Consider the following 18,923-nt stretch of genomic DNA (forward strand, 5'->3'; position numbering starts at 1 on the left):
TTTAGAAGTGGGGTATGGACTGGATGATTGGAGGAAAGATTGTTGGTATGCATTTGTTAAAGGTAAAATTACAATAAAACCTCACTGATCGATTTCTCAGTTCATGTAAATCAATATGACAACTATGAGGCCATTACAAACACCTTTTGCAAATATATATTAAAACTGTGTGTTATCACAATTTTTTTCTTAAAATGTTATTATTATGCATCATCACATCAGCCTTTGCTGCGTTTAATTCATCTGGAAAGTTTTCAGCTTGCGGCTACTTATAATGTGAATGTGTGTGGAGGAAGGAATGAATTTTAAAAAAAAGGAGTGAATGAATACATGAATAAGAAAGAAGGAATCCGTCTACCCTGAGAAAGAAAAAAGAGTGTGCAATAAAAGGGAAAGCAAAACTAAGACCAAGCGAAACACCAGAATTGAGAAAGTACACAAAAAAGAGAGAGAGAGAGAGAGAGAGAGAGAGAGAGAGAGAGAGAGAGAGAGAGAGACAGACACAAAAGAGGGGAGGGGGGCAAGTGCAGGCCGGGAGAAAAGAAAGAGCGAGGGATCAAAGAATAGACAGAAAGCCGAGTAGCAACACGAGTCCACAGGAATTTAGACAAGAGCATTTTTCACTGGAAACACTGTCTGAGAGCTCACCCCCCTCTCTCACTCTGTTATAGCTGAACCTCTCTCACCCTCACTCCCTCCCCTCCACAGCTTTCCCAGCCTGGTCTCTTTTTCTTTCCTTCATTACCTTGTTCACTGCAACAAAGTTACAGAATCCAAAATAATATAGTAAATGTCCAAACTCTTACAAATATAAATACAATTTAAAAAATTCCAGGATGCAAATTGCGACTTTTACAAAATGTCAGGAAACAAATGTTACCCTCTGTTAATATGGAGTTGAGTGCTGATGTGATGTCACACTTCTTCTCTGTTCTGTGTGTTCTTGTGTGTTTACCTCTTGCTATTTGTGAAGAGGTTTAGTGAAATGTGTTTTGCTATGGCCAATGATGAGGCCACAATTAAGAAACCAGGGCAGCCGATGGCTGATATACGGTGACTATTTATTAATTTAATTATTTATTTTTTGTCCCATTTGTTCCGATATTGTCTGAACTTTGTCACCCAGATAAAAATGCTTTACTAACCACTTTACCAAATGTGAATGACTCAATAGTCGATAAGCGTTAAAAAAAAACATGTAAAATTGGGAGGGTGTCCACAGGAAGAACTGCCAACACACACTGGCCTACTCGCTTTGGCGAGGACCAAGGTCTGCTGTTTGTTGTTTGTACAGAATAGAAATGTAAACGCACTGGTATTAAACTTCCTGTTCAACAGACAAATACTCACAAGTGAGCAGGTAAACTACTGGTACAGTGCACTGAGGGTTTTTATATCACTGCATTTGAGAAGGAGTTAAGCTAACTATGTGTAACTATGTTGGTTTGGGATTTTAGAGCTTCCACCAAACATCCACTAGCAAAGCTTGAGGGGCTTCGACACATGAGTTGCCTCTACACAGAAAGCTGCAGCTGTGGGTTGGAAGTGTTTGAAGTGTAGTTTCAAAAATGTCTTAACCAGGTAAGAAGCAGTGGAGATGCCGTTAAATATTAATGTCTGAAGGGGAGAGGAAGTTGAGGACATGCAGGTGTGGATAATCTTCTACCAGTCAGGGTCGCAACTCCATTTATCAACATTTATATATCGATTTTCAGATTCATATTTTTACATCGGCAGATTATTAAAAGATACATACACCTCCTGAGTGTTTCTCTTTGTTACACTTATCTACAGTATGCTATGTATGCATTTCATGTGTGTTGTTAGAGAGAGAGAGAGAGAGAGAGAGAGAGAGAGAGAGAGATACACCTTTAGGACAGGTGTTGCACTGCTTGCAGGTGTTTGTAAAATGATGCTGATTGAATTTGAGGTTGAGTGTGTGTGGGTAACACGATACCTAAATATACAAGATGTATGTATGTACACACAGACACACACACATTAGCATATTCACTCCCTGCTAATCACTCTAGGCTGTGTGAACTAGAGTGATTACAGCTTTGTTTACTGGTCCATGTCTGTGACGATGATGTTCCTGTGAAAATATGATTGAGCCGATTATTGATTATGTTTGGTTATATAATGACAACATTGAGCTGTGTTGTTGTTATATGATATCTGTGGGTAACCAAGACACACTGTACATTTAAAAGATAACTTATTTTGAAAGGATCCTTTATTTGACATTCAAAATTAAATGATGGGTAAAACATTTATGAAATGTCTAATATTAAGATTCCCCCAGATAATTCAAGTCAAGTCATGTATTTTTTATGATCCTATAGCTCGGGATCATAAGAGACAAAGAGAGGCCTGGGACTGTGTCAGAATATAAGCAATGAAAATTCTGCTCCAACAGGACAAAACTTCAGTTGTCAATTAAAAATATTACACATTTTGTGGCAACAGATCGTAGCTGATACTTCTGAATATTTTACATTAATCATCACACACACACGCAGGCAGAGGGAGAGAGCTCAAATACATGGATGCACAATTATGCAGCACATAAAAAATACAAAGCAAACCCTCAGACCCCGCCCCAAAAAAGATGTCCACAAAAGTACTGACACACACACACACACACACACACACACACACACACACACACACACACACACACACACACACACACACACACACACACACACACACACACACACACACACACACACACACACACACACACACACACACACACACACACACACACACACACACGAGGGTCTGTCACCATCCCTGATCTACCAGCTGTCAGGCTCCACCCCTCCCTAACTCCATCACCATGGAAACCCCATAAATAATAAAGCCTGCAGTGCCTACAAGGAGCCATCAGGCCAGAAAGACAGCATCTCATTAGAGCCAACTTTCCCAATGTGAGACACATTATGAACCACAACACTTTCCAACACCGTCCTACAAAGTCCAAAACTGTCCTGCACTGTCCTGCACTGTCCTGCACTGTTGCACTGACATGTGCATGACATACGGTTTTGATGAAACACCTTTAAACAACTCCTCATGAGAGCATTTTACTGGAGACATACATGGAAAAGCAAAACTGACAACACCAAGAACCAAGAAACTTCAACTACTTTGATTAATTTAATTAATTAATAATTAATTGTTTGAGTGTTTTATAAAATAACTAAAAACAAGTAATTTTGGTTTTTGGACAATGAGAACATCATCATTTCAAAATCTGGGAAATGATTAAGATTTTTCAACAATTTATGACATTTTATGGACAAAACGCCTAACTGATTAATCGAGAAGATAGTTGTTTGTTTGTTTTTTTTTAAACATATGATGGTAGGGCAGCATGATGTAATAAAAACACAGAGACGGACTCTGACCATTTCAAAGAGTGAGATATGTTTTGCTTATTGTCCTAAAGTCACTTATTCCAGACCTGGGAAACAAACTTAGTTAAGGCCAAATTACCAAAATTAAAGTGCTTTAAACTGTTCTATAGTCAGTTGCCAAATTGTGAGCTGCTTGATACGTCCACCAGTAGGTCAACTGCCAAATACTGAGCAGCAGAAATCATCAAATTCACATAACTCACTGAGAGATTCCAACATCTAGCTGAGCCTTGGTGAATTGACTGTTCACTGCCTCAGTGCCCCAGAGCAAAGCACAAAATCACACCTGGAGGTGAGCTGCAGTTTGTGTTATAGCAGGCGAGCTTACCTGTTAATGTCACGTCTGGCTTGCTCCACTCGCTGATTGGCCGAGGGACAGATTTGACCTCCAGCCTGCATAAAAACAGAGGAACAGCAGTCACCACTCACTGTTCATCAACTCTTCACTGTCTTTGAGAGGGTCTGTCTCAGATCTACAGCCATGATCAGTCCGGTCATTCCTATTGTTTAAAAAGTACATACTATTATGTTACAGATCAATGATTAATATTATAGAATATCAGGGTATCACATACTATGTTTCAGAACAGATTGGGGATGTGTTGATAAATATAAAAGGGTTAGGGTTACATTACATAGAAATTTGTAATGAAAGATGCTTTGTTAGCACTAAGCATCTAAGTCCTGCAGTGAACAGAGAAGAGTGACAGTGATACCAATCAAATGTGTGGATGAGACAATCTCAGAGATGTAAACAGGATTATATTATATTAGAAAAATGGCGTTCTACACAAATACATAGAAGTGTACCCCATGCTACCTGTTCCCAGACTGTTTCAGCAAAAAAATACATAAAAATAAATACTTGCGTAAAGTATATTTTAGTGGCAGAAATTTGGAGATGGCTTAATCTAGAAAACAATTAGTGAGCCTTAAAGTTTTAAGAAATAGTATCAACCTATTGTCATTGTGTTTCAGTGCAGAAGGTAATTAAATGTATGAATGAATTAAATATCTTTGTGAGGAACCAATAACATCTGCAGGGGTCAGCTGTGGCTCATGTGGGTCATTGTCTCCTCATTGGAAGGTTGATGATTCAATCCCGCACTCTTCCACCCTGCACATGCTTAAAGTGTCTTGGCACTGTGTGAATGAGACTGTACATTTATAGAGGCGTGATGTGACCTGAAGTGTAAAATGGGGGTGGCTGATCAGACGAGAACATAAATCACCCCAGTCCATTTTGGAATCTGTTTCTTTGTCTTTCTCCTTTTCTTAGCAGATGACCTACACATGCCAACATTCAAACAGTGTGTTTTTGGAAACTGTTTGCATGTGTGTACAGCATGTTGTTGTCATCGACAGCTCAGACAAAGTTAGACAGATGAAGGGTTCAGACAGAGTGAAGGAGGGCAGGAGGTGAGAATGTCAGCCATGCAGCTGTCCACACATTCACATCCTACTGTTAGAGAACACCCACACCCACACACACACACACACACACTAATAGTAATACCAGCAGAAGGTCAGGCACACACTTGTAGATTATGGCTTATCAAGGTGTGCGTTAAAGCAATGTGCCACCATCTGTGTGTAGCTTGACAGTTGTGTGTTGCCCTTTTTCGCCACAGCATTGGCCTTTGCAATCCACATACAGTACAGGTGAGCTGCACGTCTCTCGCACAGAAACATGACTTATTATCTGACGGACTGATCTAAGCCTCTCACAGTAGTCAAATATGACCTCGTCAATAACAGCAAAACTGCAGAGGTGAGAATATGCTTCCCACAAGTTACAGCAACACCCACAAGTGAATGGTCATGTGACGTTAGGTTGTTAGATGTGTTAGTATAACCCAGTACTTCTCAAATAGTGGGGCGGGCCCAGGTGTCGGGGCATGAGAGGCAGGCCAGGACAACTCATACAGTGGGGTTTATACAGATAAATAAATAAAAAATTATCAGGTTCTCAATAGTATTTCAATTAGGGGGGCATGAAAACATTTCTGACCTCTGGGGGGGCATGACAGAAAATAATAGAGAACCACTGGTATAACCGCAGTTGACTTCTAATATGGGGATTATATACTCATCTATACGCAGATCCTCTTTATCTAAAAATGCAGTGAATGCAGCCCTAATCTTGCTTCCAACAGATCTGGTGTCTGTGTCAATGTTATACACCACCACAGGGTTAAAAAAAATTATATATATTTATATAAAAAATTATTATTAAAAAACACAATAATTATTATAACAGAATGGGCAGGATTAGATCCAAATTAGCTTTGTCTGTTCAAGTCAAACCTGACGCATCAACAGTAGCAGAAATTGGACATGTTCCGTCCCCCAAACAAACTCACCCTGAGGCGACTGTAAATTGTATCTGTGAGGTGAAACACACACACACTAATTTAGACATAAATGTGAAAGTAATTGTGTTTTATGGCTGTGTGCCTAATAATTTCTGTTGAGCATGCAAATATCAGATGGATGGTGACAAGCTGCTGACAGAGACACACCAGAGGAAATGTGTTGGATGATCACAAACTACATCTCTGAAGCAATGACGGCATTTAATTATATCAAGTAAAAGGCTTAAGATTGGGAAGAAATTCAGCGTGAATTAAGCACAAAGGTAGAATGGTTTTAATAATAGTAATCTGCTTATTGTTTTCTCTATTGATCAAATGTTTGGACAAAGACATGGGTAAACATCTAGTATGGAAAAGCCTTTCTTTATCCAAAACTACTTAATTTTCAGTCACAGATGGAATATGGACATATTGAAATGTTAAACAACCTGTTAACTATCTGTTGACTCGTTAATTGAGTTTGGATGAATGCTCTTGAAAATAAATGTCAATTCAGCTCTCTGAATAGGTACCATGGTTCATGACATGTCAAAAAGAAATAAGACTATATTAGCCCTGCAACACTGACTAATAATACATTTTCAATATTCAAGACAGAGAGTGCATGTGGAGGTCAAGCTGACATGTTTGACTGGCCATATTTAAAGTCTGAAGAGCGTTGAATTAGGAGGAGGGTGTTGCTCATGTCTTCCTGTGAAAACACAGAGGTGAGAACACAACATGCAACATTGCTCTGGGGAAGAAACAGAGACACAAATAAGAAGGATGCATCTTTAGATGAGAGAGTGAGAGAGAAAAAGCAGAACAGAGGCTCAGACAGAGACTGGAAACAAATCTTTCAAAAACAAATATCACGGACGAGAAAAACACCACAATTTTAAACTTAATGTGTGCTGTGAAGAATCATCTTAAAAACTTTGAAATAAAATTCTTTGAGTAGTTAAGTAATTCATGTAATAAAAAAAAAGTAATTCATGATTTAAAAATGATAGGTATGTAGGTGAAGGGCTTGAAAAAACAATGTGAAAAAGAAAGTACACCCTGCACAAACACTCCATTTACGATTTACTTCATAAAGTACAGTGAGAATTGGTTGCACTTTGTGCACCCCTGAACCTTAAACCCACATAAAACAGCCAGCACACACTCATTAAAAGAGTGATTTTCACCCCTGAACAAAAGACTTGTATAATAAAATCTTCATCAGCTTAATTTTACGATATCTTAAAAATAATTAAACCACTCCCAGAACTCCCAGAGCTCTGAGGGACACAGTAGCTCCTGGTCTACTGCTCTTACATTTGTGACAACAGGGTCACAAACTGCTTCCACCTGATATTGCTTGATGATGTCAGCGTTAAGAGACATATGAATAACAGCAGAAACACAAGTTTGTTTGTTGTGATTTTAAAATTTTTCCTTCTGGTTTAAGTTTGAGAAGGAGACAGGAAGTGAGAGAATCCCATGGGCAGAAATAGAAGAAACAGAGAAGAAGAGGAAAATATAACGAGTCAGTGGATGAGAGTAAAGCAGAGACTTCCTCTGTTTGACAGAAGAGAGAAATGAGGGCGTATTTATAGTTAACAGTATTATAGCTGCTCGACTGGTTACGTCAGATAGAGTGAAGATGATGGATGAATGTAGGATGAAGACGAGGTGATGAAGAGGATGAAAGGAGGCTGAAGGGGGGGAGAGGAGGGAAACACTGAAGAAGAACAGGCAACAGGGAGGAGAAAATGATAAATCTAATGTGGAACAGATGACTGGGTAAAAGAAAAAGGGAATGAGGAGAAATAATTTGATGTAGTAAAGAAAGTAGAGAGTTTAGAGAGAAATGTGTATGAAGAGGAAAAAGTTCTGAGAAGACAATGTTGAGAGGAAAGAGCAAAGACTGGAGGAAGAAGAAAGATGAGGAGGAGACGCCCTCTGGGGTGCGAGACATTGGTGAAAATGATGTCATGGTGTTGGCATTTGAAAATAGCATTATTGGTGTTTAAAGCACTGGAATTCACCCTCATTCACCTTCTTCTCTCCATGTGGGAAAGCAATGAGAGAGAAATATATAGATTGTGTTTGTCAGCACACACCCTGAACCAGAACTTACAGAGTTCTATTACCACACACACACGCACTCACACACACTCACACGCACGCACACGCGCGCACACGCGCGCACACGCGCGCACACGCACGCACACGCACGCACACGCACGCACACGCACGCACACGCACACAACTAATTTTCTTTGGGTCAACCAAACACTGAAAGTTTCCACTGGGACACTCATGTGTTCATCTCCCAACAGACGTATAATAATATCCAACAAAAACCACCTACAGTATGCAATCATGTCATGATATAATGCACAAGCACACTCTCTCTCACACGCACACACAAACTCACACACAGAGACACACAAATGTCTCCATGAATGCAAGGCTTCAGGGTGTGAGCACAATACTTCAGCGCTTAAACATTCAGCTCGCACACACACACCACACATTCTATTCTTCTAAGAACACTACACTGATTTCTAACTTTATTTGGAACTTTAACCTCAGCAAACCACAATTCAAATATGAGCCCTAAACTTGAGATGAGATGAAATGAAATGAGGTTCTGAATCATTAGGTTTTGGTCTCCTTGAGGACTAGTAGTCGTGACAAGGTCAGTGTTTACAAGAGCTAAGGATCTAAAGAGGTAAAATAGAAAAACACAAACAAACACACAACCCTATCTCTAAAGAATACTTCCCTACACAATTTAAGTGCATTCTTGAATTAAACATTTCACACAGATTACGTTCGTTCGTGACTTAACACTAATAAGACGCAGTTGACTAAAATTTGAGGCAGGCATTTTACCAAGAGTTGGATTAAGGTTAGTTTAAGACCAGGATGAGACCAAAACAATGTGTTAACCCAGTGTGTTTTTTTTATGACAAGGATGTTGATGCCATGAGGAGAAACCTTTATCTTTTCTTTGCCCCAAACATGCCTTATAACCAGGAAATGTATGTGGCCACTGTCATTTCCTAATTTTTATCTAAATATGAATAAGTAATATAATGTTGACTTATACACTACGTTTGAAAATGCAGTTCAGTTTTTGTGGGAAAGTTTTTGAGGTTTTTTTTTTTTAGGAGCCAAGCAGTTTACTGCAGGACTGAGATATAAAGGTGTGTGTATGCGACACTATGAAAGAGCAGATTAAGAGACGCATGTGTCACTGGAAGGTGTGGCTGGTCCCAATGAGTGGGTTGTTCCTACACCATATGGTCTCTGGAACACACACACAGACGTCTCATGAGGCGTGTTGTTGGTGTTGGAACATGGTGAGAGGACACAAACAGAATGATTGCTCAGATTATATGTTAAATATATCTGGGTACATCACAGCAATCTGTTTACCTTTTCAGGCCACACAAATGTAATATTAAACATTATTTAATTAGCACAATAGGTTATATCTCAGCTGCTTATGGATTTTTTAATTCTCTTTCTTTGAGAAAACCAGTAATAAATATATTAAGACACTTGTATTCATCCTGGATGGATCCGGGTTCTCTCCTTTAATAAGTTCTCTGATGAAGCGGCGCTCTGTTGCCTGGTTTAATGAAACTAAACTGAAGCAGGGGCAAGTAGAACATTTCTACTTCTGGGTGTTAAGGTAATTACAACAACAGCTTGGGACTGTCGTGTTTGATAATGAAACATACTATTAATAGCTTAAGCTTCTTTCACACTAAAATTAGATGAGACTGGTGATGAACACCATTCTCACTGCCAGTGGCTGTTCTGCCCTGTGTCATCCACGCTTGAATTGTGACATCATAGACATATCACACTGTACACTATACGGACACCTGACCATTACACCATCAGGCCTCTAGAAAAAAAAATACTGTATACGTATTTGAGTATGTCATACTCAAATACGTATACAGTATTTTTTTTTCTTCCACGCCAATCTCACATCTTCATAGTCCTTGCTTTGTGCACTGAGGCACAATCATGTTTTAATAGTAAAGGGTCTTCCTCAAACTGTTGCCAGAAAGTTGGAAGCATAGCATTGTCCAAAATGTCAATATGCTGAAGCGTTCAGATTGCCCTTCATTGGAGATAAGGGGCCCACATGAATGAAACACCTGAATTTAATACTTAACTAAATAATTGTGTCCATATAGTACATCTTACTTACTTACTGTGATCACATTTTAAGTAAAACATTTGGATGTTCGCACTGATGAAATAAATTATATTGAATGTTGTCCAAAGTTTTGAAAAGCAGGGATCACAACAAACATTAATGCTAATGGATGAAAGATTAATGCATGTTGTAGCCTTTGCACCAAAAATAGCACAGTTCCCACTGATGCCAATCTGAACAGAAGCTGATCAAAGCCGTGCATTGAAGTCCTTTGACCTGGGAGTAAATGCCAATTTAACACATTACCTCCAGTGAAAACGTCGCTTAAACCCGGGATGAAACTGGATTTTTCACTGGAGGGAATGGGATTTTAGAGATGCACGATCACACTTCCTTTCATCAGCCATCATGTCAAAGACGTGGATAAAATACATAAAGTAAAATAAATAAATAAATAAATAAATAAATAAATAAATAAATAGAGAATAGAGTCGCAGCTTAAATGTGCATTGATCCATTCGGCCTGTTTCATGGAGAGAAGAGGAGAATCTATGTAGTCTTGACGGTTTTCGTCTCGATGCACTATGCCTTATTCAGCTGCTGGCTGCTCACAGTCAATATAACCATCAGTGTTGATTCTGTGTATGAGTGATTGTTGTACAAAAATATATTTTACCCTCTCCCAGGTTTTCCTGACACTCCCACACTCTGCTCCCTCTTCACCAACACAGTCTACTTTTGCTGCCAACTCTGCTGATTCAGCACCAAACCACCAATTAAAAGGGACAAGTTTGATATTCCAGGGGTCTGTGTGCCCTGTTTCTACAAAATTGTGCTACCAGCAGAATCTCTGAGGATCACTAACTTTATATTTTATATACAGTATGTGTGTGTGTGTTTGGGATCATTTCATTTACCACTCAGCAACAAAGACTTGTGGTTGTGGTCTGATCACAGGCTTTGAGAACAGATGTGAACACACCCAAGATGCACTAAAGACACATGTTCAAGTGCCCATAACAATGCAACACATTGTTTTCAAACTTCTCTTTTGAAACCTCAAGCGTTGTCCATTTGTCCAGTACTATCTTGATTTTTTTTTTTTTTTTGTTAAACAGAAGAAACCATAGCTGTGTCTCAATTCAAGGGCCAAACATAGACCACAGAGCTAGAACGAAAATGAGTTGGCCCGGTCTACAGGGATGTTTTCCTATCATGTTGCCGCTGTCGCCAAGAAAGAGAGCTGCAGCTGGATCACCAATGATCACCAATGGCACATAAAAGTTTAAAGGCCAATTTTTTTTTTTTTTTTATTAACTTGACTACTGTAAGCTCTTCAACCAAGTGTGATTCCTAAGATTTAAAAGCATTTGAGTCAAAGCAATTTTTGTCATTGTTGGCCGCTATTATCACCTCTTCAAAGAAAAGTGCAAAAACTGACTTTTGTGAATAATGATGTAGAAGACGCTCATGCTCCACCTTGTCATCCACATTGTTGCCAACATAATAAATCTCTGCTTTGACTTTTCACCAAAAAGGAAACAAACTGTAGAGAAGACATTCTGCTTCATGTTAACACTAGCATATTCATTCCCAGCTGTTTTTAAATGGATGTGATTATTTCTGATAGGAAGATAAAATACAATAGTGCATACAAAAACAACCATAAAATAGAGATGGTTCAATATTTTAAAATTAAAACATATTTAGTACATATCCTCCTGAACTCTGTACACATCAATTCACCGAGTGTGTGTGCTGTAACACTTTACAATGTCGATAAGTCAATTCACTAAAAATAACTTCAGGGGCAGGTGAGGCAGAGACCAAAGCCTGTCCAAAAAGAAAACTCACATTCATGTGATATGACACACACACACACACACACACACACACACAGAAGTAGCTTGGCCAAAAGCCACAGGAGCCAAATGGGTCATTAACTCTTCCCAGCCTTCCTCTTGCTGTTGAGGTGTCAAAGCGACAACTGGGTGGCCTCCTGCTTCACACGGGGCCATAAAACACTCATTTGGCCACACCCATGTCTCCATGGCAACAACTGTGCTGCCACTCAGTATGTTTACATGATATTAGTCTGACTAAAATTATATCAAATCAATTTTCTCAAAGTCAGACCAACCAAGCCAGCTTACACAATTAGCCAAGGAGTTGTGACCTGTTCACTTGACCTAACAAATGACAATCATCCCCACAGGTTAACATCTGTCAAACCACAAAGGCTTATGCTTTAGTTCAAATATGTTTAGTGGAAATGAGAATTTGGCTTTCCATTTCACTGAGACCTAAGAGAGTAAAAACATTTTACATTCATTTGTAAACTGGTTAGTCTCAGAAACTTTATAATAACAGTGGCAAAGGGTTGGGCAAATCAGCCCAACTCTGCCAAAGAAAAGCTGAACTGTATTTATCCATTTGAGTCTGATGGGTCAATGTGCTTTAATGAGAAGGGAACTTGCATGTAAGCTTACATGTAATCAATAAGATGCAGCAGATGTACTGCACACACACACACACACCATCTGATCAGCCCGCCCAGCCACACACTGTTAATACAGACTGCACTCTCTAAGACCAGAGAAGTGCACTGATTTCTGCTGAGCCATGTGGAAACTGGAGCTTCAGACTGTGTCAGACACATCACTGTGCAGGAATCACAGAAAACTAAAGGGCTTTGAGCTGCTAAAGACACAGAGACTGGTGATGAATCTGCAGGGAAGCACAATGAGGCACATTTTAAGTGTCTGCAGAGAGCTGCATACACACGTTATAGTAATCGTGCATAAATAATTAACAAACCAGGAGATTTCTGCTTTCCAGAGCCACCTATATTACAGCACATAACATATTTAACAAAGGTTAAATCCAAATTTTAAATGATCATCCCAGATAAAATAAACTTAAATGCAAATGTGTTCCAGTGAGAGAAGATCAGTGTCTGTCTATTTTTGGACTACAGTAAATTGTTTTTTGGGCATGGCATAGACTTTCTGATGAATCACGTTGGAGGTTTCCTTTCAGAGATGGAAAGTGGAAACTGTAATCACAATGTGTTGGTACACAGGGAGGAAAACCGGTGTAATTAAAAAAAATGACCAAATCATCATCACCATCCTCCAGCTCTCTGTGTATGGGCTGAAGGGCCTTCAACATCAGAGCCAAAATAACATAGGTATGTGAATGAAAAGAATGAAAGAATAATACTGTGGTCCCAGCCCTTAGTCACCATTAACCCCACCTACCTATCTGTCCACAGGCGACTGAGCACCTCATCCACCACGCACCATGCCCGCCACAGAATGGAGGTACACGGCTAAAACGTGAGGTTTAAAAATAAAGTGGAAATGCTTACTCACCGCGCGTCACGACGCTAATGAAAACAGCACAATGTTGAGTGATAATGTCAGTCAACGGTACACCGTTTCTCATGTATTCGGATATCTCTGCTCTTCTCCCGGTTACTGCTGCTCAGCTCTGCCGCCCTCCTGCTCCGGCTTTCTCACTAAACTTGCCGATCCCTGGCTATTGTTAGCTCGACACACATAGGCCCTGTTGCACTCTAATACCCGCCCCTTTTGAGGTCCTTCGAACACGCTATTGGTCAGTCTTCCGCCTTGTCCGTCGCTGATTGGCTGCTGCGGATGTCTGTTTAAACTCTGGGGCGGGGTCGGAGCTCACCGGTCAAGAGCGAGGAGTGGTGGTGCGTTCACATGCTACTGGGAGTAATGTCGCACACTCCCGAACCCTCCGGTCATTACGAACGGCGTTGCATTCAGGTGTGACGATTCCAGAGCCTTTAAGGACAATTAGAAAACAGGAATGTATACAATTTTGGGTCTCAAACTCAAACGACCTGGGGGCTAATGACTGTCCAGTGTGGTCAAGTGAAAAAAAAGTTAAACGGAAATTAGCTTAAAATCGTAATTATCACAATGTTCCGTCACAATAACGTAATAACGATATTCACGCTGATATTTCACAGAATTTCACTGTAAAAGTGTTTGTTATGATATGGAATGATACACAGTTCACAATAACAAAAAACAACAACATATTTATGAAGCAAATTGAAATCAAATAAATAACCTATGGACAACTGTAATAAAAACACTAAACATGTTCATTTATAAATATAGTGTGATTCATATATTAAGAGGCAGGCTGCATAATATTGAGTGGCTGGCCACAAGTTTGAGTCCTCTGGTATAGAGTGTCTCTTGCACAAGTGTTAGGGTTTGAGGAAAAAACATTATTATTATTGTTATTATTATTATTTGTTGTTGTTGTAATTCCCTTATTTGACCATAACCTACATGTTATCCACACCTGCATTCTGCTGCTCATAAAATCAAAAAACATAACCTAATCCTTGAAAGAGAGGAAGAGGAATCATTTGATCTCATATGTGTATTATATGCATATGATAATATTGTATTGTATTTATTACAATAACAGCGGGAAATGTCTTCGTATAAACATCTAGTTTTATAATATAAAATACAGAGAGTTTGTATATTTAGAAATGTTCCCATTAAAACTAATAATCTAATAAACAGTATTGAGTCTTTGTGTCAAGCCATTTCTGCACCAATTGTCTGAGACACTGTATGATTATATTTGCAGAGAAAATCGGAGATATATAAAAAAAACACAACTTTAAGAAACAAAGGTGAATAATTGCACTTACATATTCTGCAAAATCACAAGGTAAAGTGAAAAGCCATTTCTTGGTCAGATGTTGAAAACTTTAAATTAATTGCAAAAATGTGCCATTTTGAATTAAAACCAAGTTACTTTTAATGTGTTTATGTTAGCTTCATCTGCACCTATAAAACCAACACATAACCAATTCATTTTTGCAAAAAAGGACTGTAAGAATGACCACCTATTCAACCTATAATGAACCAACTAATGCATTATTACTGAATCTAAATGGCTCAGAGCAATCCACATCCATTTTACCTCTTAGTGGACCTGCGCACAAAAAATGACCTTCTGCCAAAGTGAATACAGAATCTGTTCACAACCAGAGAGAGTTAATATCACCTCAGAGGAATTTAAGTGTTAAAAAACCAGCATTTGCGACAAACATTAAGAAAAACTCAGTTGAGGGTGTGAGAATTAAAGAGGAATTAAAATGTTAACTTTTCATAGATATGTTAAGACCCTAACCCTTGCTTTGATTATAAGGGTTTTTGTTTTATACAGAGAGAATGCTGCATTAAGAATTTGTGTTTAATATGTGTCAACACAAATGTACCTGTGTTTATTTGTGTAAACCTGATCTGATCTGATGAACAGAACAGATGAAACAAACAACAGAAAACAGAAGCCAAGCAACTAAAATTAATTAAAACAATATGTCTTTTGTGGAGACGAGGCAGATGGCAGCAGATCTTTGAGTCTGGTTCTGTCAGAGATTTCTTCCTGTTTAAAAGGGAGTTTTTTCTCTCACTGATGCCTAGTGCTTGCTTATTGTGTGAATTATTGGGTTTCTCTGCTCTCTATCATGGTGTATTTGTACAGTGCCTTGAAATAATGTATGTTGTGATTTGGTAAATAACATATGAACACATATGTTGTTCACTACTCCACAATAACAGATCAATAATTACAATTATTACTAGGTGAATAAAACTTAAAGTGAAGAGTGAGGAGACAGTGACATCTAGTGATGTAAGTGAATAACTGTCAATGGGGAAATACACTCACCAGCCACTTTATTAGGTACAGAAGACACCTAATTACATGCCAGCATTAGCACCTATCATATAAAGTATTTGCTTTTCTTCATATGTTACACATTTTAAAGCACTTTTGTTAATTTGGCGCTAAAATTCTTCTATGAGCTAAAAATGTTTCCAGACATTTTCAAGACTTTCAAGACCTGGGCAAGCATCCTGAGTTTAGGTCTGGTTTGACATAAGGCCCCCAGGGCCATTGTTCTATGGGGCCCCCAAACTGCCTTGAAATGGTTAAAATAAAGCAGGAGATGATGGAGGAGCTGCAGCAACGCAGCAACATCATCAGCAAGAGAGAGGAGGAGGACTGTGGAGCTCAGTCAGTTCACTTCCGGACCATGTGAGCCGCCGTAATTGATGCTTATTTGCCGCACAGATCCTCCCGGAAAGAGCCTCCGCAGCCGGGCACAGCCGAGCCTTTCACCCTCCGGAGGGAGAGACGTCCAGCGGGGAGAGACGCAGGCCACACAGCGGAGCCTCTCCGCGCTTAGAGCCAGGGAGAGCGCCTACATTTAGGGGAAATGAGTGCAGACGTGACGGTGTCTTTGGCGGTCCTCGCGGGGATCGTCGGGCTCAGCGACGCGACCCGCAGGTTGGTGTCTAGGAGCCTCGCGGGCACCGGACTCTGCGTTTACGCGTTGGAGCTCGTGTCCACCTTCCAGCTGTGCTGCTGCACGCACGAGCTCAGGCTGCTGGCTGATGTGGGGGGAATCGAGCCTCGACTTGCCCTTACTTTTACGTACCTGGCGGCCGTGGTGCACGGACTCACCTTCCGCGGGGCCATCGGCAACCCCTCCGGTACACTGGAGCACGCATACCACTCCAAGATTTCGGGTGGATGCGCAGTGCGGCGCATCGCCTGTCAGTTCGCCGCGGCCGCTGCCGCTCGCGCCGCGGTGCCGCTGCTCTGGGATATCGGGTTGTCGAGACTGCACGTGCGGCATAAGCTGCTCGGTTTCCGGTGCGTCAGCCCCATTCACGCGCCGCTGCCCAAGGCCGCTGCCGTGGAGCTCGCGTGCGCTTTTGCAGTGCAGACTGCCATTACGCACACGCGCTCGGTGGAGGAGAAGTATCGCGTGCACGCAGTAGCTGCGGTCAGTGCAACAGTCGTTTACGCAGGTAGCCTACTTGTTTATTTTCTGTTCTGTGATGATGTCAGTTATTATTAAACCTATTATGACTTTTAGTATTTTAAGAACTAATTTCTATATCGATTTCGTCTTTTAATATTTGAATTAATGTTTCGGATTCATTTATTTGTATTATTTGAGCATCAGATTACCCTTTCTAACAGTTTTCATCTTCTCATATTTTATAAGAGATACTTTTATATTTACAGTGAGAATATTTGGAAACATTTAAAAATCTGTCATATTTACTGTGACTTAGAATGATACTTCTGTTGTTTATTTTTACCTGTGGTTCTAATTTCCAGACTACTGTATAAAAGTGCAAATACGTCTTTGGCCTCCATTAGTGACTATAATTCCTGCATCACCTTACTGGAACATTTCTGGAAAATTGGGGAAACTTATATGTACACAGAACAAAGAACAGCTTCTACAGGATGAACTGTCAAATATTTAGTGTGACATTAGAACTAGTGAAATTAGTGAAACCCTAATTAATGTTACAGGAAAACCCTGTGTCTGTCCGACTATTTCATGTTTGAGAAATATCTGTTGTGAAAAATGTCTGTTACACCAGGTTCATTCGAGATGTGCTTGATCATCATCTGTCCAAATGGAACAGCAAATTTGGTGGTGATCTGAGATTTTTGCACAGCAGTGAATATGTCTTTAAAAAATTCCTAATGATTAAATAACATCAACAGTGATCCCCAGGAGAGTCTGAATTAAACATTTTCCTCTTAATTTTGTTATGCATATGAATGTTTGCAACTTACAAGAAATAATGTTAAAATAAAAAGAGAAAAATAAACTTACCTCATGCTGACAGAACAGTCTCTTGTTCAGCGTTTCACAGTTGTTTGACAACCTTCACCTTTCTGCTAAGTAAAATATAAAACAAGTAAATTTCACACGTCTGTTGGAGTTGAGGCAGGAATAATTTGTACTTAAGTTCTTTAGTGCAAGTGTGAACATTTGTATGTGTGTGTTTGTGTGTTTTTAGGTGGCAGTACGACCGGAGCTGTGTTTAACCCGGCCTTGGCCTTCTCCACACAGTTCCCCTGCAGTGGACACTCCTTCCTGGATTACTGTCTGGTTTACTGGCTGGGTCCACTGCTGGGTAAGATCCACTGAAGTTACCTAATGCAAAGTGCAGGTTTTCAAAAGAAAACACAAAAACTCTCCCAAATGTTTGCAAATATTTTCTTAATAGTCTTAAAACCATGTTTTACTCGGAGTAGTTCTTCTTTATCCACCTCTTTTATTCTCTCACTGTTCCAGGCATGATGAGCTCAGTGCTGCTGTTTGACAAACTCGTCCCTCTGTTGTCAAGGAAACCACCGTCTCACTACCAGGTCCCCCTGGAGACCAAGAAGAGGACATGAGCCAGAGAACACAAGGACACTGTAAACCTGCCACTGACCTCAGACATCAGTAGTTACAGAAACACTAATAAGCACTTTTCTTTTTTTAGAAAAAGACACTTGATCTTAAAGATTTTATTTCTAATTGTGGACCATTGGACAGGAGGACAATTTAAAGGAAATCACACAAAACTAATTTTTGTTTTCAATTAACATTCAAAAATAATCAATTATGAAACAAAGTTTGCATGATTGCAGATGCAATAATACACTGAGCCAAGTATTATTTTTGTGCAATATAACATTTACTACTTATCAACTGAATGATAAGGTGCTAATAAACTGTATTTGTATAGACATTTTTATGAGTCTATGAGGAATATATGTATATATTACATTAAAGCTGCACTAGGCAGGATTGCTCAAAAAATGTTGTCAGTTGTTGATTTTCTTCTGGAGGCTCCATGTTTAAAAATGTGGGCATGAAAGTGAACAGTTCTTACAAAATCGTCTAGATCTAGTCCAGTAGATCTGTGTTCGACTGGCAGCCATGATGTAGCCCTGAGGAGAAACCGCAACATTCATTATGATGTCCACTAAAAATGCTTTATATACTAATAAATGGCTCAAATAGTTTTAAGTGTCTGACAACATCAGTGAAGCACTAATGCCACATATCTCCCTCTGAATGACCACAAAGACTTGAGAGTTCTTGCTGGA

At 39.6% G+C, this 18,923-nt stretch overlaps 2 protein-coding genes across 3 annotated transcripts in view; one reads left to right on the top strand and one right to left on the bottom strand.

Moving 5' to 3' along the window:
- Positions 1-13,475, bottom strand: part of pak1 (p21 protein (Cdc42/Rac)-activated kinase 1) — a 37,766-nt gene extending 24,291 nt beyond the window's left edge. For both annotated transcript variants that reach the window (XM_044031906.1, XM_044031907.1), the window contains exons 1-2: positions 13,325-13,475; positions 3,754-3,818 (exon numbers count right to left, since the gene is read on the bottom strand). The gene's annotated coding sequence lies outside the window, so the exon portion shown is untranslated. The remainder of the gene's footprint in view (positions 1-3,753; positions 3,819-13,324) is intronic.
- Positions 13,476-16,017: 2,542 nt separating this feature from the next.
- On the top strand, positions 16,018-18,831 carry aqp11 (aquaporin 11). The gene is made up of 3 exons (XM_044031909.1): positions 16,018-16,828; positions 17,843-17,959; positions 18,121-18,831. Exons 1-3 carry the CDS (start codon positions 16,231-16,233, stop codon positions 18,222-18,224), a joined length of 819 nt encoding a protein of 272 aa, XP_043887844.1. The 5' UTR covers positions 16,018-16,230; the 3' UTR covers positions 18,225-18,831.
- The last annotated feature ends 92 nt before the right edge of the window (positions 18,832-18,923 follow it).

This window comes from Solea senegalensis, linkage group LG8 (assembly GCF_019176455.1).
Source record: "Solea senegalensis isolate Sse05_10M linkage group LG8, IFAPA_SoseM_1, whole genome shotgun sequence".
NCBI classification, from domain to species: domain Eukaryota; kingdom Metazoa; phylum Chordata; class Actinopteri; order Pleuronectiformes; family Soleidae; genus Solea; species Solea senegalensis.